Source organism: Callorhinus ursinus, unplaced genomic scaffold (genome assembly GCF_003265705.2).
Source record: "Callorhinus ursinus isolate GAN/ISIS: 27379988/994484 unplaced genomic scaffold, GSC_fseal_2.0 scaffold4, whole genome shotgun sequence".
Lineage (NCBI taxonomy): Eukaryota > Metazoa > Chordata > Mammalia > Carnivora > Otariidae > Callorhinus > Callorhinus ursinus.
Genome location: NW_027397066.1, coordinates 71,830,977 through 71,855,178, shown reverse-complemented (window position 1 = coordinate 71,855,178; position 24,202 = coordinate 71,830,977). Strand labels below are relative to the sequence as shown.

Below are 24,202 nucleotides of genomic sequence, written 5' to 3'. Positions count from 1 at the left end.
GTATTTACCCAAAGAAAGCAAGAACACTGATTAGAAAAGCTATATGCACCCCCATGTGTATGATAACATTATTTATAATAGCCGAGATATGAAAGCAACCCAGGTGTCCATCGACAGATAAATGGATAAAGAAGATGTGGCATACATGCATTTGGCAAAATATTACTCAGCCATAAGAATGAGGCCATTTATGACAACATGGATGGACCTAGAGGGTATTATACTAAGTGAAATAAATCAGAGAAAGACAAATACCATATGATTTCATTTATATGTGGAATCTAAAAAACAAATGAATAAACAAGCAAAAAAAGCAGAAACTGACCCATAAATACAGAGAACTGGTGGTTGCCAGAGGGAAGGGGGGTAGGGGTGGTGGGCAAAATGGGTGAAGGGGAGTGGGCAGTATAGGCTTCCAACTACAGAATGATTAAGTGACGGGGATGAAAAGTACAGCACAGGAAATACAGTCACTGTTAGCGTAGCCACATTAAGGGGGAAAAATAAAAAGCCTTAGAGCTCTCTTCCTAGCAACATGCATAACTCCCCAAATAGTTGACAGCTGAGATGCTATTGTGACTGGACCTCATGGAAAGTTCTCTCTCTCAAATTTTAATGAAGTAAATCATATTCCTTTGAAAGTCTGAGTCCACTACAAATGTTTTCATTTCAATACCTAATAGAGTATCAAAGGAGAAAAATATCACAAGAAAGAAAATTAAACTTTCAATATAACAGGCTAATTACGGCATCCAAAAAAAAACAAAAAACAGCATACTGGCAAAGCAGACCTTTGCTGGTAAAGCACTTGGGGATAAATGCAGGCTCTAAATCAGACCCAAAAAATCTTACAACCACATCAGTGAGCTAGATAATTGGCAAGGAGCAAAAATCTGCAGCACTACAAAACTCCACTCCCATCCATCCACCACTGCCTTATACATAAACTCATAGCTACACATTCTGTTAAAGTAAAAAAAGCCTCCTATCACTGGAAGGTATTTGTATCAATCATAGTAATAAATGGATATTCACAGTCCTGGAAATTTACTTACTGCTGGGGAAAGGTGTGGTGGTAAGGGCTGGGAGGTATTGCAAAGGGTATACTTTAGTGTTTGCTTCACTTCATGATTTTAAATTAGTGTGACAGTTAAATGCAGGAGGATCACTGATAAATGAATGCCTGATTCATGGCCCAGGTGTTACTACTTGCTAAAGGCACTGTTCTGAGGACACTCATGATCTCTGCAGTCTTTCTAAAAATGGGTTAAACTGGGGACGCCTAGGTGGCTCAGTTGGTTAAGTCTCTCCCTTCCACTCAGGTCATGATCCTAGAGTCCTAGGATCGAGTCCCACATTATGGTATCAGGCGGAGTATCATGTGGGGAGCCTGCTTCTCCCTCTACCCCTCCCCCCACTTGTGCTTTTTCTCTCTCTCAAATGAATAAAATCTTTAAAAAAAAGGGGAGGTTAAACTGATAAGTTTACTGAGCTGAAGTAGCAGAGTCTACTGCAGCTCCCTTTAGAGAAGTTCTGCTGTGTGATACTAAATCCAATGTTAGTTCTGTGAAGCCTCATGAATGGAAATATTGACCATTCAAGTCACTCTTTTATCGTCCATCCTTAAAATTCTGTGATCTTCTTTAAACAAAGATCATTCTGATCTTTGTTGACCTAACTCCAGAAACCTCCCAGAACCCATACAGAACATGGCAAAGTAACAAAACAGTAAAACCTATGAGACATGTATTTATTTAACACATTTCCTACCCTATGTACCTACCACGCTGTGCTTAGCACTTAAATACAAAGCTACTCTTAAGAAATACACAATTCCATATCATACATAATAAACACTACAAAGTCATTGCCTCATAATGATAGCCATCAGTTTTGTTCGAGGCCAATGTTAAGGTGTTGTTGTTGATTTCATAAAAGGAACTACAGATTATAATATGAGCAAAAATAAGATGCCATGATTCCACTTTAAGGTGGCAAAGACCCTAGATTGCACACATTATGAAATCGGGCCTTGTGGAAGATGCTGTGTGTTGCTTACCCATTAGCCATCTCCCATTTTCTCCTTGCACTAGAACCCTTAGGGTTGCTGGGCCCCTCCCCAGTCCTAGGAGATGACACCTGACTATGCCAAACCAATATTTCCTATTTCACTTACTCAGGAACAGCAGTGACTGGTCTATGGTAGGCACGTACCCCAGGCCTGGCCAATGAGACAAAGGAGGATGTACGCAACGGGGTTCCTAGGTGAGGTTTTCCCCATTTTTGAAAGGTGACACAAAAGAAAACTCCCCTTCCCATCTGCCTTTGAATACAGCTGTGTGAGAATGTGATGCCTGGAACTGTGGCAGTCACCTGGTGACCGTGAAGGGGCAAGCCCAAGGAAAGACAATAGACTGAAGATGGCAGAACAGAAAGATGGCAAGCACCTGCGTGCCCAATGGTGTCCTTGTGCTGATTTAACCAATCCTAGAACTCTCTATAAAGAGATCCTAAGTTTTACTCATTGTTCCTGCAGAAATGTAGCTTAGTATTCTGTTACTTACAGCTGAAAGCATCCTGGCCATAAGCACAGGCCCATTTAAAGAAAAAAAAAAAAAAAACAGGATCAGACAGGTTCAGACTCCAAAGTGATTTCTTCTTAGGCAACTGCAGAATGTAGAAAGGAAAACCACTTACCTTCTTTCAGGTCATTTAGATCCCTGCTCAAAGATTCACCCCCCATCAAAGCTAACAAGAAGCCTAAAGTAATCCCACACAGAATTCAGGTGGGCTCAGCATAAATTGATTGTGCCCTATTTTCTGGACCCGTGGCAAGATCAAATCACCTGGCTAACTGTTGCCAAACCACTTCCGGTCCTCTAGGAGCATCACACAGTAGCCCTTGGAATACTATAATGTCCACAGTGACCTAATTCACTTCATTTCCCTTTGCAATTTTGGACCAGAATACTGGAGGCAATGTTAACCACGGCATAAAGAGAACATATATGTATGCATGTCCATATGTGGATAACCCATTTTTACAGAGTGCCAATATATATGCAAGGTAGTTTTCTTGGGACCAATAAGGTAAAAGACCCCAAAAAGTTTAAAATAAAGACTATCCAAGGCGCCTGGGTGGCTCAGTTGGTTAAGCGACTGCCTTCGGCTCAGGTCATGATCCCAGAGTCCCAGGATGGAGTTCCGCATCGGGCTCCCTTCTCAGCAGGGAGTCTGCTTCTCCCTCGAACCCTAACCCCTCTCATGCTCTCTCTCTCATTCTCGCTCTCTCAAATAAATAAAAAATCTTAAAAAATAAAATAAAATAAAGACTATCCTTTAGGAGGGGAAGAATGAAGAGGGAGAAATCGGAGGGGGAGACGAACCATGAGAGACTATGGACTCTGAGAAACAAACTGAGGCTTCTAGAGGGGAGGGGGGTGGGGGGATGGGTTAGCCTGGTGATGGGTATTAAGGAGGGCACGTTCTGCATGGAGCACTGGGTGTAATGCACAAACAATGAATCATGGAACACTACATCAAAAACTAATGATGTAATGTATGGTGATTAACATAACAATAACAAATTAATTTTAAAATTTTTTAAAAAAGACTATCCTTTAAAACTCAAAATATAAAAATTAGCATGTGTGCAGCTTCTCTTAATGACCCTAGCTTATAGCATCTCCCTCCCCTGTATGCACAGACCATTCATCAAATCCTATAGTGTTAAGGGAACCTATAAAAATGATCAAAGTACTTATTTTTATGTATATATATGTGTAATGAATTTATTAATTTAATATCCTAGAACAGTAAGATCAAAAAAATTGTAATGGAAGATGTTACCACACACTACTACTGGGAGCACCTAATTGAGTCCTTACTTTGGGCCAGGCATTCTTAAAAACACCTGAGATAAACTTATTAAATCCTCACAAAATCCTAATATGTAGATATTATTACCCACGTTTTACAACTAAGAAAACCAGGACACAGAGACGTTAAGCAACTTTTCCAGAATCACACAACCAGTGAGTGGCAAAGCCGGGACTACAATACAGGCAGTCTGGCTCCAGAGTCCATGCTCTTATTCATTATACTGCCTCCATAATTAGCTAACACTCCAAATTAAAATCAATAACAATTTCAACTGCTATGAGTCATTTAATAATTGTAATAGAAATGCAATACATGTCTTAAAATGAGTAAAAAACTAATCCAAAATCTGCAAGGACAGGAGACAGTTTATCTGCTGGAGAGTTACCAAAGATTTCAACATTACATGCTATGAAAGGGTATTTACTCAGATTCATGAAGAACTGTAAAATGTCAGCTGAATAGACATATAACATCCAGACTGATAAATTTCCTAAAAACATTCTACCTATCCTAGATCCATCAAGATCACAGATCACCAAAGGTATACCAGAGATCATCAAAATGACAAGACTGTTACTGCAACACAAAAATTCAGAAGTAAAAGGTGGACTTACCCACTAACGTCATGGAAAATCCCTGGAGAATGACACCATTTCCAAAGCTGCCCCTTCTCCGACTGCTAGATTTCACTCCTCCCACAAAGCTCACAAACCCAAGATAAACTTGAACTTTATATGTGTGTGGTTGTAAAAGATGGCATCTGTGAGAAATCTGAATGTAGCAATGTTGGTGACCTGATTTAGACCTGACTCTTCACTACAACTCTTATTTTGACACACTTAGGACCCTGATCACTTGCTTGGCACATGGTGAACTGGATTACATAATCGTTACAGAAACAACAGGAACACATCTTACATTCCCACCTAGCCTGTAAACTCCCAAAGGGTAGGATCTGCACTAAATGCATTGTGTTCTGACAGTAACTGTGACAAATGAGGAACCTAGTAGTCTAGTCACTCAGTAAACACCTGCTGAATCAATGACAGGAAGTAAATAATTCAAGGAAATAAAGGAAGAAAGAACAAGAGGCAAACTGCAAGGCAAAATAAAATCTATCAGCCTGAGATGTGAATTATCATGTGTGCTTTTCCCCCAGATTAGCTGGCAGTCACCTGATAGTTTTAAAGATGAAAAAGGAACTGTTTTTCCATACCTTTAATCAAAGCACCTTAAGTATATCTGGCATTTAACCAGTAAATTAAAGAATACAAGCTTCTTGGTGGCCAAGTTTATATCCTTTTGTTTCTTTTGTAAGGAATGAGTGAAGACTAAAAGTAAAGAAAAAAAACAGTTTAAGAATAAAATTCTATTGTGCCCTTCCAAGCAGCCTGCGGTTAAAAAGATGTCCATCAACAAAATTTTCTGATTACTAAAACCAAACTGTCAGCACCCAAGCAAAACTGAAACTCAACTCCCTTTCCTGTTCTCCTTTACATATACCTGGGATGGTAATACTGACCTACTTTATAGAACTATCAGGAGGATTAATCAGCTTAAAAATGTCACGCACGTCCAGAGGAAGAGAGATTATAATACCTATAGTTAACCACTTCTACAATTAACAAATGAACTTGGTCTCATGTATCACAATGCAAACCACTGTTAGTTACCTAAAAATAACACTGCAAATTTTTAAGTCACAAACGGGGGCTCCTGCATGGCTCAGTAGGTTAAGCATCTGCCCTCAGCTCAGGTCATGATTCCAGCGTCCTGGGATGGAGCCCCCACATCAGCCTCCCTGCTCAGTGGGGAGCCTGCTTCTCCCTCTGCCTGCCCCTCCCCCTGCTTGTGCTCTCTCACGCTCTCTCTGTCAAATAAATAAAATTTTTAAAATCTTTAAAAAAATTAAAGAAATAAAGAATATGCTCATTAATAAGTACATATTTTCTAAAACTTTCAAGTGTCTTTAAAGAAAGTAGGCCGAGTACAGACAGGAAAAAGTAACTTTTGATGACTCACCCCAGAAATAATAATAAAATTATTAAATGACACTGCTCCTGAGCTCCAGGCGTCTGAACTAGAAAGCTGTCCACGCAGCTAAATTCTTCAGCCATAGGGTTTGATTACTCCCACCGTTGTCATCATCATCAGAAAGGGTTGTGCAGCCTCCTGGACCACCTGCCACCCCTAATGAGGAAGGGACGGGGTTTCTAACAGTGCAATGTTGAGATCTGAACATTTCCTGTGGCACCTTCTGCCTTTTATATCAGGGTTATGCCCATAGGAACATGCACTTCAGTAATAGGAAGTCATTACAGGATGTCTTCCATTTTCTTTCAGCTCAGCTAGTTTGCTTTTCAGCAAAAGCTGGTTAACATGAGAGAGTTACCTCGTCCTTCAGATGTCCGAGAGGAACTTGGTAAGCTAGTTGAAAGTGTTACTTCTACCAGGGTTAGCAGCAACCACAGCTCTGGGAATTGACGCTTTTGAGATATTCCGCTTTATAAACCCCATTTATCAAACAGCGGGAGAGCTGTTACATATGGTGATGGGCATTATGGAAATGCTTAGGTTGAATACAAAATGTGAATGTGAACTGGATTAATTACCTGCAAGAAAGAGAGAAACTAACTCGGGAGGAGGTAAAAGGAACCAATCATAGATATGAATCAAACAGGGTTGCACAGAAATGTTAGAGTCTGCTTTAAATGGTTACCATTGAAGTTTCCTATGTAAAAGGTTTCCCGGAAGGTCAATGCAGAATTTTAAAAATTTAACATAGTGAAGTTAGATTAAATAATTGCACCTACCACAGTTCTTTGTCTACTCAAAATAGAAAGGTTAGAAGAGGTTTACATAAATTCAGACATCCCTAATAACACAAGGATTAGCTGGTGCTAAAATCCCAATATGAAGAATCAGAGTATGTATGGGGAGAGGAGACCTGTGGGTTTGGCTGAAGAATACAGGGCTGACAATGTGGCTGGATGGGAATAAGAGAAGCAGAGTAAACTAAGGTAAAATCCTTGAATTTATTTTCTATGGGCAACCAGTTTCTATTTTAGTTTAACAAAATATTTCAAGATGTGCTTAATGTTCAGTTATAGTTTAGTCACTTTACTTATTTAAAAAAATCACAATTTGGGAAAAAACTCATGTTTTGCTTGCTTTATTAAAAAAGAAAAAAATTTAAAATTTAAAAATTTAAAAAGGCGGGAAGGCACACAAGTCATCCTATAATGTAGTTCTGTAACTCTACATCTTCAGAAATTATGAGATGAATTCATGGGCAAAAACATGTGGAAATTAGTTTAATAATCCTAAAATTTTCTCACCACTGAAACTACCCCTGATTTTTGGAGAGGTAAGGTTGATAATCACAATGTGATGGGGAGAATGAAGGAGCAAAAAGTCATATGGGAGAGGAATATACAAAACAGTTATAATCCAACTGGTTTTTTTTTTTTTTAAAGCTGGACATTGAGTTTAGATGGGACTTTGATATTCTGCCCATAAAAAATGCTTCTGGGAATCACAGGGCTCTTTGCCTTTGGCCAAAGCACAAATGAATGAGTCACAGAGATACACAACCTAGAACCCCAGGCTGCCCAACACACTGGGAAGATATGGGACCTTCATAACCAGGAGTTTCAGTATTTGATATGTCCTTGAAATGCCCTCTCCCCATCACACACAGAGACACACAGGAAGCAGGTCACATAAGAGCAGTACTAAGAGGTAAGAGAAATGCACAGTAGCCGCAGAAACAGCAAAAGCAATAGGTAACTATTAGATGCTCTCAAGGAGAAAAAAAAGAAACCCTTTAAAATCATTGTGAAGTGCTTTATACCACCGCTATGTCACAGGTATAGGATTCCTCCTAAAAAAAAATGAATTTGTGTCCCTGGCAACCATGCCAATTAGAGACAATGTGTATAAACTGATCAACTGGCAGGACAGACGCAAGGTGCACGTTCTGACAGAAGAGTCTCATCCCATCATCCCAGTGCATCCCCTACCCCATCTTCCTCCACCTTTCCTTCCCCTGACTCTTTAATCCTTCACACTACAAAGTCCTCTGGTCTGGGCAATGGTGTGGACTTGAAATCACAAACCCACCCACTGCCCCCAGAAGCATCCTGAGAAAGTGCTCTTCTATCAAGTTCCCTCCCCAAACAGCAGAGGGGTTACTTAGGGCCAGCACAGGCTACCTGAAACAGGGTCTGTCTGTCACTGACTTCCCTCCCTCTGCCTAGCAGCTCTCCAGGTCACAGTTCTCAAAAAACACATGGAGAAAACAAGTTCATTCTTTTTCCCAGTCATTAAAAATAAACCCAAATGGTCCCCAATTTAGAACACACCTACCAATGAAAAAAGTTAAAAGAGAGGGAGGTGCCCACCCACATAATCTTTCCATTCAAAGAGGCACTATTTCACAGCTGCTATGGAGTTTATAATTAACAGACAAGCTTAACCAACAACAGAAGTTTCTGGAATCTACTGTAATTTACACTAGGGCCTTGCTTATTACAAATTTAGATTACAAGCATGGGCTGGATTGTGTGGCTGAATCCAAAAGCCTTCTTGACGCACCTCTAGCTCAAGTCTCTTGCAGTCACTCAGCCTTGCCTACAGGGAGCGGGGGCAGGCTGAGGCGCTGGCCTGACCCAGTGTGCAGGCTGAAGCAGTGACTACTCTTGCTCACTCACTCCCAGAGCCCACAAACCACCCACCACTAGCTCCATGGAGCTGTCAGGAGGTTCCACTGGAACAATGTCACATTGCACTGAGGTGCGTTCACCATGGGGCCTCCCACAGGTCTTTGAGATGGTTGGACTGCAAGCATTTTGTTTGCTTTCTCACCTGCCACCCCAGGTTGAATCCTCTCACCCCAGGTTCTAAGACAAAGGTGGGTGGGGGGGCGGGCAGGCTGCCAGAGGGCAGAATCACAGAGCAGACAGACAGGAGGGCGGGAGCAGGGCAGTTTTCACAGGCCACAGGTAGCTCTGCTGAGTCGTCTTTACCATCTGAATCTACTGCATCAAGAGCTACACTACAACGGGCAGTCTCCTTTTACAGGAAAGGGAATTGAGCTCAGAAATACAGAGACAGGTCACGCCTACACCTGGTTTGTCTGACTCCAGAGTTCACCCTGTGTTGTCTCTGCAGTCCTGGAAAGATCTCCTCCTGGTCCCCAAAATCCTCCCTTCAAAGGCTGGCCAGGGTGAGGACAAATCCTTCAAGGATCATTGGTATGAAGTGGGCCTTAAATGTCTTTAAGTCCTGGCTGGACATACACATTCCCATAGGAAGGAGCAAGTTGTTGGACTGTGACTTGCCATTAATCTCTCTCTAGGCATTAATGTTAGATACTGGCTCTCACTTGAGGAAACAGCAAGAATAGGAGTCTCATGTAAGATACAAGTGAGTTTTAATAGAAGGAAGGGAAAGACGACCTTGGTTTTTTTACTCTTTTCCAAAAAGAAAATCATTTTTAGAAATCAAAAACCTTCCTGCATATTATACTTTTATGTCAATTGGTAAAAGATATAATGGGTAGGGTTTACTAACTCAATTATGAATTGGTAGCACACTTACTGAAATTTTATTTCAATGAATAACAGAATCTACTAACATTTGAAAACCTTTAGGATCAGGTGCATTGTACATATAAAGGTGTACAAACATATGGCTCATGCTACAAACTCCTTCCTTGAAATCCCCAAGAGTCCAGGGCCCACATGTTAGGAAAGCCCTGACAGAACATTGGGATTTGCTCCAGATGAGCAGGCCTGAAGGGATGTCTTAGGGAGGGCTCCAATGAGGGAACCTGTAGGCAAAGAATGGGGAAGAAGCCCACAAATGATACTTCACATACTTCATAATTTTGCTTAAGACCAGTCCAATGGCCCTTTATCCAATGGTCAAATTATTAATTTATAAATTAATACTGACATTTGGGCAGGTGAACTATGGAACACAGCCACTTGCTATGGGAGGGAATAAATATGAGAAAGGAGGGAGAAGTGTGTCATGGAAAAAATTTAGCTCATCCTGATGTCAAACTGACCTTCCTAGATAAACATGAAAGAGTAAAATTATCTAGAAAAAAAAAAAACAGCAAGGCTGTTCTTTAATGAAGCTTCAGTATCTTCACTTGATTTGGATTGAATAAAAAAGATAATAAGTAACAAACAAAATGACATCTGCCCATGTTAGTGTGAAAAACACAACATGGTCACAACTGAAGACCCTACCTTATCATTTCTCACCAAAAGGAGACCCATTTAAACTTCATCATTACTACTTCCAAAATCCAAGACTGAGAAAGTACCTCACAGATTCATTCATGCTATATATATACTCAAGGTCAAACTCACACAGAAAAAGTGGGAGGAAAATAAATTGAAATCAGAGGACTTTAAATATGTACAGCCCCTTTCACCCTCCATCACCAGTCTTGCCACACTATTCAACATTCCCTGAACAAGGATTGCACCTTGATAGCCATGCCTTTAAAACAAAACAAAACAAAACCCACAGGGTACACTCAGGGTGTGTGCAATAAGCTGAGTGTTCCTGCCACATGCATACACATACACACACACACACACACACACACACACACACACGCGCGCGCGCTAAAGTCCTACTATGCTTCTTACTTGACCCCTAAAGGCAGAATGGATCCCGCTCCCCAGCTCCCTCCAGCATATTCTTTAACTTACCTCACACATCCTTCCACGGGGGATCCCTGGAGCCACATCATCACTAACTCCCATTCAACTACCTCTTCACACGAGCACAGTGCTTAGCCCAAAATGCTAAACAAAAGCATGTTGCCAAAACTGATGAACAAACACTCAATTAGGAGGAAAAATGAGGTGAAAATGCTTCTGATATTGACTGTGTGAGGGTTACAGATCCACAAAATGATCATAATGTCTTAGCATTCAATTACCAGAGAAAAATCTCTCTAACTCTGAATTCATCAACCTCCCCGCCTCCATCGGCCAGTGATATTACATGTTATCTAATAAGACGAGAAAGGAAAAGTCTGGTTTTCTGACAAAAAGATTTGAATTGAACACAAAAGTTCCAAACAGCAAGGGATCCCTGCACCAGATCAGAGCCTCTCGAAAGATAAACACTCAGTGAGGAAATCTTCAACACGCTCTCCCCCTTTCCTCAGCCTTTCTCACCAATCATGGAGGCAAACTAGGTGTGCTCACCTGGCTTATTTCCTTCCCTCTCGTGGCCCAGCTGCCCCTTGGTGTTCAAACCGCAGGTGTAAACTTCCCCATCCTCCAGAAGGAATACGGAGTGGTTTCCTCCACAGGCCACTTCCTTGACGCTTCTATCGGATATGAATCCACACACCTGTGGCTCAGCCACAATCCCTTGCAGGTTGGTGCTGATCCCAGGTTGGCCCAGAGACCAATATCCCCAACATAACATTGTTCTGATCCTTCAGGGAGTCATGTAGCCTAGAAGAGAGTTCTGTAAAAAAAAGGTTTAAAAAAAGAGGTCAGAGAAAATAACTTTTAAGTAATAAGTATAATCAATTTTAAAAAGAACACTCCCCTTAATACTCTCCAGATAACTTGCATCTCAAAATAATACATATTAACATCGTTGAAAATATTTATAGTAATGATGCTGTTTTCGTGTTTCAGTAGGAGTTTAAAAAAACATTTCTAAACAAATTTTGTTTGTATAAATGAATAGTGAACATAAACAGAATATAACTTTTAGATCGCTGATAAGGAACTCCAAATACAGGAGACTCGCTAAAACAATCTTTGCAAACCATTATGGCAATAAGAGTCTGGAAATTACCCTCCTAATTTCATCTTGTCCTTTCTCCTTGCCCCTTTTGAGTTTTCTGCTTATTTCATGTTATAAAATTTTTTGAACTAATTAACTCTTTTAGGTAACCTATTATTAGCTTGGACAGTAATAATTCACCACTTAAAACAAAACATAATATTAATAATAATAAAATGGAAAAAAAGAAAAATGGGGAAAAAATGTTATCTTCTCTGCCATTTCTTCTTACACAACCTTCTGGCTCAGAGTCAACTTCACTTCCTACCTAAAAGCCCCTAGGGATCATTCCAGCCACAGTTAGCCTGCATTCCTCTGACACATCTACTATAGTGTCTTGATTGGAGACTTTCTCTGTGGTTTTTTTTTTTTTTTGCTTTTTTTTTTTTTTTTTAAAACTTAACTCCTCAGCCAGAGCCTAACTCCCTTAAATAGGGACCACAGTATAACATACCTCTTTGATTTAGCAGCTACTCAATCAACTTTTGGCTGATTCCTGCTGACTCCAACCCAAAGTTTCACCACCTTTTAGAAATTTATGCTTCCCTTTCATACAAACAAAAACAAAATCTCATTGTGTTCTACCAGTTCACACTCACTAGGATGGCTATAATCAAAAACGACAGATAATAACAAATGTTGGTGAGGATGTGGAGAAACTGGAGCCTTCTACATTGCTGGGGGGAACATAAAAATGTGCAGGTCGTTTGGAAAAATATTCTGGCACTTCATCAAAAGGCCAAATATATAGCTACTATATGATCTGGCAATTTCATCCCGAGGTATATATCCAAGAGATTTGCAAATATATGTCCACACAAAACCATGTACACAAGGAGCACCTGGGTGGCTCAGTCGGTAAAGCATCTGACTTTGGCTCAGGTCATGATATCAGGTTCTTGAGATGGAGCCTCATGTCAGGCTCCCTGCTCAGCAAGGAGTCTGCTTGTCCCGCTGCCCCTCCCCACACCTCATACTCATGTGCATGCATGCTCTTTCCTGCTCTCTCTCAAATCTTAAAAGAAAAACACACAAAAAAAAACTTGTACACAAATGTTCATAGCAGCATTACTCATAATACCAAAATGCAGAAATAAACCCAAATACCTATCAATTGATGAATGGATAAACAAAATGGGGTACTTCCAAACCACAGAATATTATTTCACTACCTATGGTAATGTTATCTGACTTACTCTTTGAACGCTTAAGGCTTCCAGGAAAGGCACAGAAACCCAAAATAAAATATAAAACTGAATCTCAAGATGCTTTCTTAACCAAAAAGTTCTGTTTCTTCCCAAGATTTGTATTCCTTGTCTAGACTCTAGAACTAAAAGGACATTAAGCTTAGCTGTTATTCTTTGAGTTAATTACAAAGGGAGGCAAGATAAAGCACAAACTGGGGCAGGGGGGTAATATATACATTTTAAAAGACCAGAAAAATCACATAATCTTTTCATAATTTAATTTTCCCAACTAACTTCTTTCATCATTTTTAATGTTTCGTGAATTCGTCTTATCTCACCTACCAATAATTACATAAGCAGCATCACAGAGCTTACTATGCAACAGTCACTGTGCTAATTAGCATTTTATATCATTATTTCATCTTCACAACAACCTTATGCCATAAATACTATTTTTAGCTTCATTTTCAGATAAAGCAAGCCTCAGAGAGACTGAGAAGCATGCCCAAGGTCACACAGCTAGAAGGCGTCAGAACCAGGCTACAAATCTAGGCCTGATGCCAATGTCCACAGTCTTATCCACTGGGCTACACTGCCTCCCAAGCAGGTCACCTACAGGAGCAAGAACACAAAAATTACTTGCAGAATGACTAACTGTAGTCAGGATACAATACAGTATGCCCTGCAAATTTGAAAATAAAGTTGCCCTCTGAGAGGGAAACTAGTCAGAATTAAGAGATAATGGCTGAGATTAGGCAGCTGTAGCATTAAGCCATCCCCTTAACCAGCCAAGTACAAACAGTGCGTCTAAAAATATGGCATGAAGAAGCTACAATTGTATGTCTGCAAAAAGATCTATAAACAATGCTCACAGCAGCTTTATTCATACTAAACAAAAATGGCAACAACCCAAATGTCCATCAACAGGAAGCTGGATAAACAGACAGCAGTATATTCATACAAGGAACACAACTCATCAATAAAACAGGGAGAGGGGGCATGGCTGAAACCCACTTAACGTAAAAGCAAGCTGCAACTCAAGGTGATGCAATCTTTCTGAATGATAAAGGTTAGTTTAAAAAAAATTCCTCAAGGGTGTTATCAACTGCTTTTTTTAAATCCATGTCCCAAAGTCCCTCTTCATCTAGTAACAAATTTGCTGCTCTCTTGCACAAGGGTAAGCATGACCCTGGCCAAGCCAATCAAAGAACACCCCTCCAGGGGCGCCTGGCTGGCTCAGTCAGTTAAGCATCTGCCTTCAGCTCAGGTCATGATCCCAGGGTCCTGGGATTGAGCCCCGCGTCGGGCTCCTGCATCGGGCTCCCTGCTCCGAGGAAAGCCTGCTTCTCCCTCCCCCTCTGCTGCTCCCCCTGCTTGTTCATGTTCTCTCTCTGTCAAATAAATAAAAAAATAAAATCTTAAAAGGAAAAACAAAAAACAAAAAACAAAAAACCACCCCCACAAGCCATCACATGACCCCCCACCAAGCCAGAGAAGGCCACCCCTAAGCCACAAGACATGACCACAGCAAACCAATCAGAGAACAGCCCCTAAGCCATTTTGAATGGTTCAGGGATAGGTTCACACTCCCAAGGGAGCCAGAGTCCTTCCCCATGAAGCTCACTGGAGCTCTACAGGAAGACTGCCTTTTGCCTCTGAAGGATAACTGAGGCTGCTGCGAGCTCTGTTCCCTGCCACACGAGGATATACCTATAAGACACTGTTACCCTCCCAGCCACAGAGTTTCAAAGACAAGAGACAGAACCAGTCCCAATAATGTTGCCTAGCGGGGGATCCCCTCTTGCCTGGTGCCAGCACCACCACCTTCACTCTTCCCAACTGCAGCTGTTCTTCATTATTTGTGGGCTCCATGCATGTGAATTTACCTACTCACTCACATGTATTTGTACCCCAAGAGCGATACTTGGAGCATCTCTGTAGTCCTTCTCGGATAGGGGCAGAGAGGTGAAAAATCTGAGTCACCCTACGCACACATTCCCAGCCGAAGTCAAACAAGGGGATGCTCTGCCCTCTCGTTTCAACTCTCATACTGTACAGAAGTGGTCTTTCTGCCGTCTATTTGGTGCCAGACTCTTCAGATTTTTATAGTTTTTGTTGGTGATTTTGCTATTTAAAATGCCACCAAGCACAGCGCTGATGCTGCCTAGTGTTCCTAAGTACAAGAAGGCTGTGCTGTGCCTCACCAAGAAAATACATGGGTTAGATGAGCTTCACTCGCACATGAGGTATAGTGCTGTTGGCTGTGAGTTCAATGTTAATGAATCAATCATGGGACAGATCTAAGAAAAGGAAGAAGGAATTTGCTGATCTACATATGTGGTGGCTGTGGAAAGTGCTAAAGTAACATCTACAGTGCATAATGAAGCTACAGAAAAGACGGAAAAGTAGCTGAATCTGTGGATTCACGAGATGATTGTAGTGTGTGGTGGACAGCATTGCTGGGAGGCTGAAAGCCAAAGAAATACACCATCGCATTACCAAGGATCAGAAAAATGTTAAAAACCCTCTTGGCTAGTGTTCTGTCATAAAGAAATATTGTATACAATTAATCACTTGTAAAAAATATATATTAAACTGGGCATCTAAACAGAAATACGCATAAAACACACACAAAATAAGGTCATATACGGATTGGTTGAGCAGAGGCTCTCAGCAGGAACCTAACTAATCCTGTATTTCTAGAAGAACAGTAGTTCAGTATTCACTACTTCACTGTTTGCAGTGGCTTTGTAGAACACAACTACCACGAAGAACAAAAATCAACTGTATACAGTCTGAATCTCCCTTTTGTGTTTAAGATTGTTCAAATTGGATTTGTCACTTGAAATTAAAAAAAAAGTCCTGATTGATATTATTAATAATTACATTATTAATAACAACAGCAGGTAAGACTTAATTTGAGCTTACTCTGAGTCTGGCACTTTTTCTATGAGCTTCACAGATATTAACTCATTTCATCTTCTATGACGTAGGTGCTGCTATTATCGTGTCTAACTTAGAAATGAAAAAAAGTGGAACCAGAAAGAAAGGATAAAGGAAAAGAAAAAGATAATAAAACAGAGAATGAAGGAACTTGACTAAATCACACAACTAGGCAATGGCAGAGTTAGGATTTAAGCCCAGAATCTGTGCTCATGACCATTATGCCATCTAATAAGGAACCTAGAAAATAAGGAACCAGCCAAAGGGTCAGAACTTCCCAATGTCTCCAGCACCGTCCAGAGAGAAAGGGTACCATTACCAGTCAACCTACGTGAAATGCTAAGTAATCACTGCCCAATAGTGGAGGTGGGTAGATCAGACTCCACAACATTAGTCATTAAATTCACCCAGACACTTGCCATACTTAGATTCCATAATTAACAAGCACCTTAAATAACTTGGTTTCCGAGGCAGCTTCTACTATGGGGAAAGAACACCATGACCAGCTGACCCAAATGTCCCAGCCTTCTTGGCATTTCTACTTCTCACTATTAATTTAGCATCCTGGATGTATTAGCCTCTTGTAAGTTTGTTTAGCATGAGTTAGTCCTTGAGAGTCAGCGGAACTCTGGGAGCTTTGGCCAACTGCAAGCCTGAGTAAGCAGCCTGATGTATGGCCTCATCCTGATTTTACTACGATTCATTTCAAAAAAGACAAATAGAACTATTGTTCAAGAAAACTTCAAAAATCCTTCCCACCTGAGTTATAGTAATGGAATTTTCAAGTAGCCAAATAAAGAAGTAACGAAGGAGGAACCACAAATAAAATGTATTCCCATGAATGGATTAAAAACCCTAATTAGAAGTGTGATCTAGGTCATCAGGATGCTCTGCCAAAACTATAGCAGGAGGCACTAAATCGTCTAGCTTTCAGGAGAGAAGTTCAGCGCAGTGCAGAGAAGCAGCCGTTAATACAGCTTTCACTTAAAAGTACACCCTAGAAGAACCCCCAAATCTAGCAGCGACTGGCATCCGTGAATTTAAGGTCTAGCTTCAGCAATGTTCTTCATCACTTGGCCTTTTGCTCTCCCAGGACCTCCCACCCATTTTTCCTCACTCCCTGTCTGTCCCTTGCTCCTAGAGGAGTGGAATATTCTCCTTCCTTTCAGAACACGCAACTATGAACAGTGCTGCAGAAGGATACAGGACTGCACTCTGGCTCAGCACCTACGCCAACCACTGCAGTCCCAGCCCCTCCTTTTCCTGCCTGACTTCCCCATCACAAAGCAAAAGGAAGGAAGATGTTCTATTCCCTCCATGTCGTACCTGGTACTTTTCCCAGCCCTTCTCCCCATCTATTTTTGGTAAAAGATTCAGGATAATCTCAGCAGGGTTTAAAGGTCAAAAGGACTAAAGTTCAAGCCTGAATTAACCACACACTAGCTGTGAAATCTCGGGGAAGATATTAGCCACTGTTCCCTGTTTCTAAAATGGGGAGAAGGGTGCTTAGCATGATGCCCAACATACAGTACTAAGTGATCAATAAATATCAACTGCTATATCACTGTTACTCCCTAGTCCGAGCGTTCTTCCCCGAGACCCTCAGCAAACAGGACAGTCCCCAAAAGAGGCTGGGGGTATGACTCCTTTCTTCCTCCCCGTGGTTAGCATTAGCTATGTTCCGCCAAATCTGTGCCACAGCAAAGCAGCACTACCACCAACTGTCATAACTTTCATGAAGGGGATTCGAGGTTGCTAGGAGAAAGTTTTCTGCATGTCTTTTCTTTCAAATTCTGGGTGGGGGGTGCGGGTAGATAAAACTCTTTTTATCAGTCCTAGTAAGCTGAATGCTAAAAGATAAGCTGCAATTCCTAAACTTTGTCTCATTAATCAGACCATACACACAGCAGCCTAACGACTGATTCTTATTCCTTGTCTGAACGCCACTGGAACCTAAATAACACTCGGGCAGGACTTCTAATCTCATTCATAATAGGGATAAGCGTCCTTTAAATAAGCTTAGAAGCCATTACCCGCATGGTGTATGGGGAGAAGGGGGATCTTTTTCAACGGTAGGAAAAGGCAATGCACAAGGCTTCAGAGCTCTGCAGGCCCTCCCCAAATCAAATCCTGAAATAAATCTGGAGCCAAAATTCAAATGCAGAATTAACTCCAGTAACAAAGAAGATTCATTCTGATGATATGCTTTACTGTTAAAAAGGTTACTTACCAGACAGAAATGGCAGAGAAAGCAAAGAGAAGTTTTCACCATGAGACTCTGCTCCTTGCTGCTTTCTCTCCCTCCTTCACTTCAGCTGGACTTTGGTTCTCTCTTCCAGCCAGCAGAGGAACCATTTCTAGCCCTCCCCAGAAGGGACCATTACAGATGGTACCTTCTTCACTACCTGGTGCTGGGCCCTGTGAAGCTAGAATGATCTCTCTGCTGTCTGTGTAAACTCTGGGCTGCCTTCAAAAGACCCTTGACCAGCCTGGCAAGAACTGAAAAGTCTGACAGTGCCAAGTCAAAAATATGAAGCAACCAGGACTCTTATACACAGCTGGTGGGAGTGTAAATTGACATAACCACTTTGGAAAACAAGTTGGCATTATCTAGTGAAGGTGAAGATGTGAAGAGCCCACAGCATTGCAGTCTCACTCCTACCCATATGAACAACAAAATCCAACTTACCCAGCACCTACAGGGCTCCTACACCATGCTGAGAACTGGAGATACAAAGATGAGTGAAAGCTGGAAACGAAACTTTCTCCAAAGATGGAAATGTTACATACCTACACTGTCCAGTATGGTAGCCACTAGCCACACAAGACTATTGAACACCTGAAATGTGGCTAATGCAACTTAGGGACTAAAATTACCTGAAATTACTTATAATTTTAATCCAAGTCATATATGGCTAGTGGCTACCTTATTGTACAATGAAGCAAGAACCCCACGGACATGTACCTTAAGATATATGCACAAGGATGTCTGTGTCAGCACTGTTTGAAATCGGTAAAACAAAGACAACCCAAATGTCCATCAATAAGGAAATGGATAAACTGTGGCACAGCAGTCAAAAATGAATGCACTCTACAAGCACCAATGAAGCTAAACCTTGAAAGCAATGTTGAGGGGGGAAAAAATGTTACAGAAAAATTTAGAGAATGATGAATTTTTACAAAGTCCAAACACAAGTATAACAAGTATTTGTAGGGGCTCCTGGGTGGCTGAGTCGTTAAGCGTCTGCCTTCGGCTCAGGTCATGATCCCAGGGTCTTGGATTGAGCCCCGCATCGGGCTCCCTGCTCCTCAGGAAGCCTGCTTCTCCCTCTCCCACTCCCCCTGCTGGTGTTCCCTCTCTCCTGCCTCTCTCTCTCTCTCTCTCTGTCAAATAAATAAATAAAATCTTTAAAAAAACAAAAAACAAAAAAACAAGTATTTGTAGATAAAAACATAGTGGTGGCAAAGCAAAGAAAAAAAGAAAAAAAAAAAAAAAATGATAAATACAAAATATAAGGTAATGATTATGGAGCCAAGAGAGTTGGAAGGTACAATGTGGAAGGAGCACAATGGGCATGGCTAATGTTCTGCTTCTGTCCTTTTATTGTTGCCTCTTAGCGCATATATTACATATATTGTCTTATGCCTACAATTACCTCACAATAAAAGAAACGGAAAAGTACTACTGAGGTAGTGTTGCTGCTTCTTGCATCTCACCCACCAATTTCCACCCGTACACAGGCTGGGAGCTTCTCCGTGGTGGGGATAGGTTTCACTCATCTCTGGGTCTCCAGTTCTCAGCAAAGTGCAAGAGCCCAACCCTGCTTGCTAAGTGCCCTCGTGACTTGAACCCAAATCGGGGAAAAGCAGCACTCCCACAACTTCAGTTTGTTAACAGTTTTGTTTTCCAGGTAATACTAGAGAAACATTCCCTCTGCAGTAACAAAAAAATAATACTGTATTTCCTCCATTCTAAAATGCACCCTCCTTCACCACATTTTAGCAGATCTGAAAGTAGAATGCCTTCTACAATTGAAGTTGTCAGTAAAGGGTGGGGTTTCTCAACAGCACTGGCATGCTAGAATTCAGGATTGAAAGCTCTGTGAAGGAAGGACTGAGCCTCTTTTGTTCATTTCCCAATCCTCAGAGAAGTGTCTGCCACACAGTAGGGACTCAATAAATAGTTGCTAAATAAAGAAAAATAGTTACTATTACTGCAAGCCTACTCTGTGTCTGAGTCTTGCTAAAAACTTCACACAGATTATTTAGTTTGCCCTTTACAATAACTTCAAGGCTTAGCAAGGTTAAGTGCCCAAGACACTACATGTAAATAAGTAGTTGAGGGACGCCTGGGTGGCTCAGTCAGTTAAGCAGCTGCCTTCGGCCCAGGTCATGATTCTAGGGTCCTGGGATCAAGTCCCACAACGGGCTCCTTGCTTAGCAGGGAACCTGCTTCTCCCTCTCTCCCCCTCTGCTTGTGCTCTCTCTGTCAAATAAATAAAATATTAAAAAAAAAAAAGTAGTTGAAATAGAAACTTAGTAAATGGCAAAGGCAGGATTCAAATCTCCTCTAGACTCCAGAGTCCGTGCTCTTTTTTTTTAAATTTTTTTAAAAGATTTTTATTTATTTGAGAGAGAGAGAATGAGAGATAGAGAGCACGAGAGGGAAGAGGGTCAGGGGGAGAAGCAGACTCCCTGCCGAGCAGGGAGCCCGATGTGGGACTCGATCCCAGGACTCCAGGATCATGACCTGAGCCGAAGGCAGTCGCTTAACCAACTGAGCCACCCAGGCGCCCCAGAGTCCATGCTCTTAACCATGACACAATATCATCTCACAAACAAAATGAAGCCAAGTTCCACCCTTTCACCAATTTTGAAAATAAATGTTTAAAGAAAACTGCCTACAGTTAGTGAGCTTATATTAGCGGAATCACCGGCCATGTTTATAGGCAAACAGAACCTATGTTAGCCAGAGATGGGGGAGAGGTGAGTGAAACAATCTCATAGATAGCCAGACTTTCCTCCATATCCACCCTGACTTACAATATTAATCCAGTTACTGGTTCACACACAGAAACACATGCCCCTGACACCAGTAAGTACTATTTCCAAATGTAGTCAATGTCTAAAGACAAAAGAGTTATATCATCAAAGGGATTATCTTATTAAAAAGACCCTAAAAGTCCATTTGATCCAACCTCTAGGCAAGAAACTTAAATTCCTAACCTCATTTTAATGGCAGCTAAAGCCTTCCGAGGCCAAGTAACTTTGGTCCTCTGAGAAGTAAGTGGTTGAAGCAGAGACCAGAAACTAGGTCTCCTACTTCCTGGGCTCACCGTGTTCTCTTCACTACATCACAGCAGAGGGAAGTCATTAAGGATTTGTTAAGGTCCCCATCTAGGCAGCTATACTAACATGAATCCTTTACACAGTTTATCTTGTTTAATCCTCTTGTCGATTCTGTGAGTTAGATATTATCTCCATGTACAAGATGAGGAAACTGGGGGCGCCTGGGTGGCTCAGTCAGTTGAGCATCTGCCTTCAGCTCAGGTCATGATCCCAGGGTCCCGGGATCGAGTTCCGCATCAGGCTCCCTGTTTGGCGGGGAGTCTGCTTCTCCCTCTCCTCCCCACCTGTGCTCTCTCTCACTATCTCTGTCACTGTCTCTGTCTCTCTCTTTCAAATAAATAAATAAAATCTTAGGAAAAAAAGAAAAAAACAAGATGAGGAAACTGGATTCAGAGAAATTAGGTAACTCACCACAGGTCACACCCTTGGCATATGGACTAGAAGCCAGAATGGTTTTCCCTCACCTTGAAGACCTGCAAGTTAAAGAAATCATAATTAACATTAGCACGGTGCTACAAAGTGCTTTCATGCTATTGAAAAGAAAATGAGAAGTAAACTTCTGAAAATAAGAACATCTTTATATTATGCAAGCTTAAATATTCCCCAATACCTGCACCTTAAGACTGGAGTGTGGTTAAATACCAGTAAGATAATCTCTAACCAACAACAAAGATGTCGCCTCTAAAGGTGAACTTGAGACACAGGTAGCACCTTAAAAAGTTACTAGTATTTGTAGTAAATATAAAGGAAAAATAAAGTTATTTTTAAATCTCCCATTTAGGTTAAAAAGAGAAAATTTTGAAAAATAATTCAATTTTGTCTATTTTCCTCCATTTTTTCCATGTACCACACACAGTATAGCTTATTTTGCCAGAACTGTTTTGAAGACTTTCTCTTTCATTCCTGTCATCACCACATCCTCTTTCATGCAAAACAAGATGAGACTATCTGAGAGGCACCTTAAGTCTCTCAAAAGAAAAAAGTCCTCCATAATTTTCATGTATTATCATAACTTTATTTCTATCTTTTATGTAGGAAATCCCGTTCAATTTGGAGAATATTACTTTTATTTCTGAAACTGCAGCAAAACTATCTTGTATCTTCAGGAGCGCAACTCTCATCTTTTTAAAATTCTTTTTAATTCTTATGCAAATCTTAAAAAATTTAAATTTGTTACTCAGAACGAAATGCTATAACCAACGACTCCCCACGCCATTTGGAACATTTTAGAATCTCGGTTTCTTTTTTCAAAAATAAAAACCCAACTACATACAGAACAAGTAAAACTGTATGCTAATCGATGGTTTCTTTTTTACATGCCAAAGGAGGAGTTTTGCCAAAGAGGCTCTGAGCCTTCCTCCTTGATTCCTGCATAGTTTCTCCAGAAGGTTCCTAGCCTTAGTGGGGTCAGACAATAATGTGTAATTCATCTATTTTGCTTTAGAAGGTTAAATATATTACTCCCCTTTTCTGATTTATAATGTCATTCCCCTGCCCTCAGGGTAAAATAAAGTACAAGAAGAGAGAGAGAGAGCTTCACAGTAATCTGCCTACTAAAACAAGACATCTCTCTCCAGAGTCACTGCATTTAAAAAGGCTGCCAATCCTCATTTTATTTCACTTTTCCTTCTTCTCAGTCTGGAGTTAAAAATCAGCTCACTTGATGTTATCAAATCATCAAATGAAAGGTTCTAGAAATAGCTTCCTATTTGTGGAAGGAGCCAGAAGACGTACAAAAATGGAAGAGAGCTCTCGAATCGTCTTTGCTAAAGCATTCGTGTGTAATGAATGCAAGCAAAATCCTGAAAGGCTTGCTTAGCTATGAATTCAAGGTACTTCCTAATGGGGCTGATTTAAAAGCTAAAGAACAATGTAACCAGAAAACAGCCAAAAACCGTGATAGACCAAAAGCAAAGTTCAAATACACATTGCCCGGGGCCCGCGGTGCATACCCAGAATCACTGCACAGTTGCTTCAGGTGCTGCTCATCGCGCTCCCTGGCTCATCTGTTTCAGGTTACACATGCTCTTCTCTGTCAGTTGTCCCGGTTTGCCCACTCCACACGTTTACAAATGACTCAAAGTGCCACCTGCCCCCGAACGTCCCAGCTCCTGACACCCCCGCGCCGGTCCACGCACTTACGTGTCCGCACACACACCCTCGCCCCGGCTCCGCCCGCAGGCTGACTGGGGCGAGGCGAGCCCGGCACAGCCTCCGCGGGGTGGGTGGTGCCGTGCGCCGCGGCCCCACTGGCGCTGTCAGCTCGGACGCCGAGCCCCGCGTCCTCACTGCAAACTCCTCGCGGCAGCCGGGGCTCCCCCAAAATGCGGAGGCCTCGCCGGCTCCCATTACGCGGGGAAAGGTCCGCGTTCCTCCCCGCGAGGGTGTCACCGGAGCCCCGGAATTCAAATAGGGGCAGACGAGGAGGAAGGGGAGGATCCTCTTTTTGACTTTCTGCGTCGCAATTCCTCCTGGTCTGCACGCAGCCGAGTTGGGGTGGGGGGGCGCTCCCATTTTTAAGGCTGCTTCCGGCCTTTCCGGGCGCCGGGGCTCTTCTGGTCAGAGGGCATGCCCCGAGAATGCCAGGGAGACGCGCGCGAAGCCGAAGGGCACCTAGCGCGCCCGGCCCCGGCGCAGCCCCGCCGCCTGCCTCCCGCGCCCCGGAGGCGCTGCAGCCGCCGCGCCCCGACCTCCCCGCGCGCCCGGCACCAGGTCGTCGCGGGGAGCGCCCTGCAGCCGCAGCTGCCCCTCCAAGAGCCGCGCGCTGACAGCCGTGCCCCGCGGAACGCGGCGGTCGCGCGGCTGCAGCGCCGCGGTGCCTTCTTCCCTGGAACCCCGGCCCCCGACCCGCGTACCTTGGCTGCCGCCGAACCGCCGCTCGGGATTCCTACTGTGACAGCCCCTTTGGCCCGGCTCGGGGTTTCTCCGTTTTCGGCGTCACAATAATAAGGAAGTTTCCCCGCAAGCCTGCGGACGGCGGAATGTGCTGGGCGAATGACTTCCCACCCGGC

At 42.2% G+C, this 24,202-nt stretch overlaps 1 protein-coding gene across 7 annotated transcripts in view; it reads right to left on the bottom strand.

Moving 5' to 3' along the window:
- The window catches only part of HERC3 (HECT and RLD domain containing E3 ubiquitin protein ligase 3), a 128,134-nt gene extending 103,932 nt beyond the window's left edge, over positions 1-24,202 (bottom strand). For 4 of the 7 annotated variants that reach the window (XM_025873421.2, XM_025873424.2, XM_025873423.2 and 1 more), the window contains exons 1-3: positions 24,047-24,202; positions 21,603-21,664; positions 11,118-11,385 (exon numbers count right to left, since the gene is read on the bottom strand). In XM_025873421.2, coding sequence (XP_025729206.1) covers positions 11,118-11,343 — 226 coding nt within the window. In that variant the 5' untranslated portion in view covers positions 11,344-11,385; positions 21,603-21,664; positions 24,047-24,202. Of the gene's footprint in view, positions 1-4,496; positions 4,671-11,117; positions 11,386-21,602; positions 21,665-23,143; positions 23,294-23,333; positions 23,474-24,046 lie in introns of those variants that run through there. The other 3 variants (XM_073891941.1, XM_025873422.2, XM_073891942.1) reach the window with 3 other exon arrangements.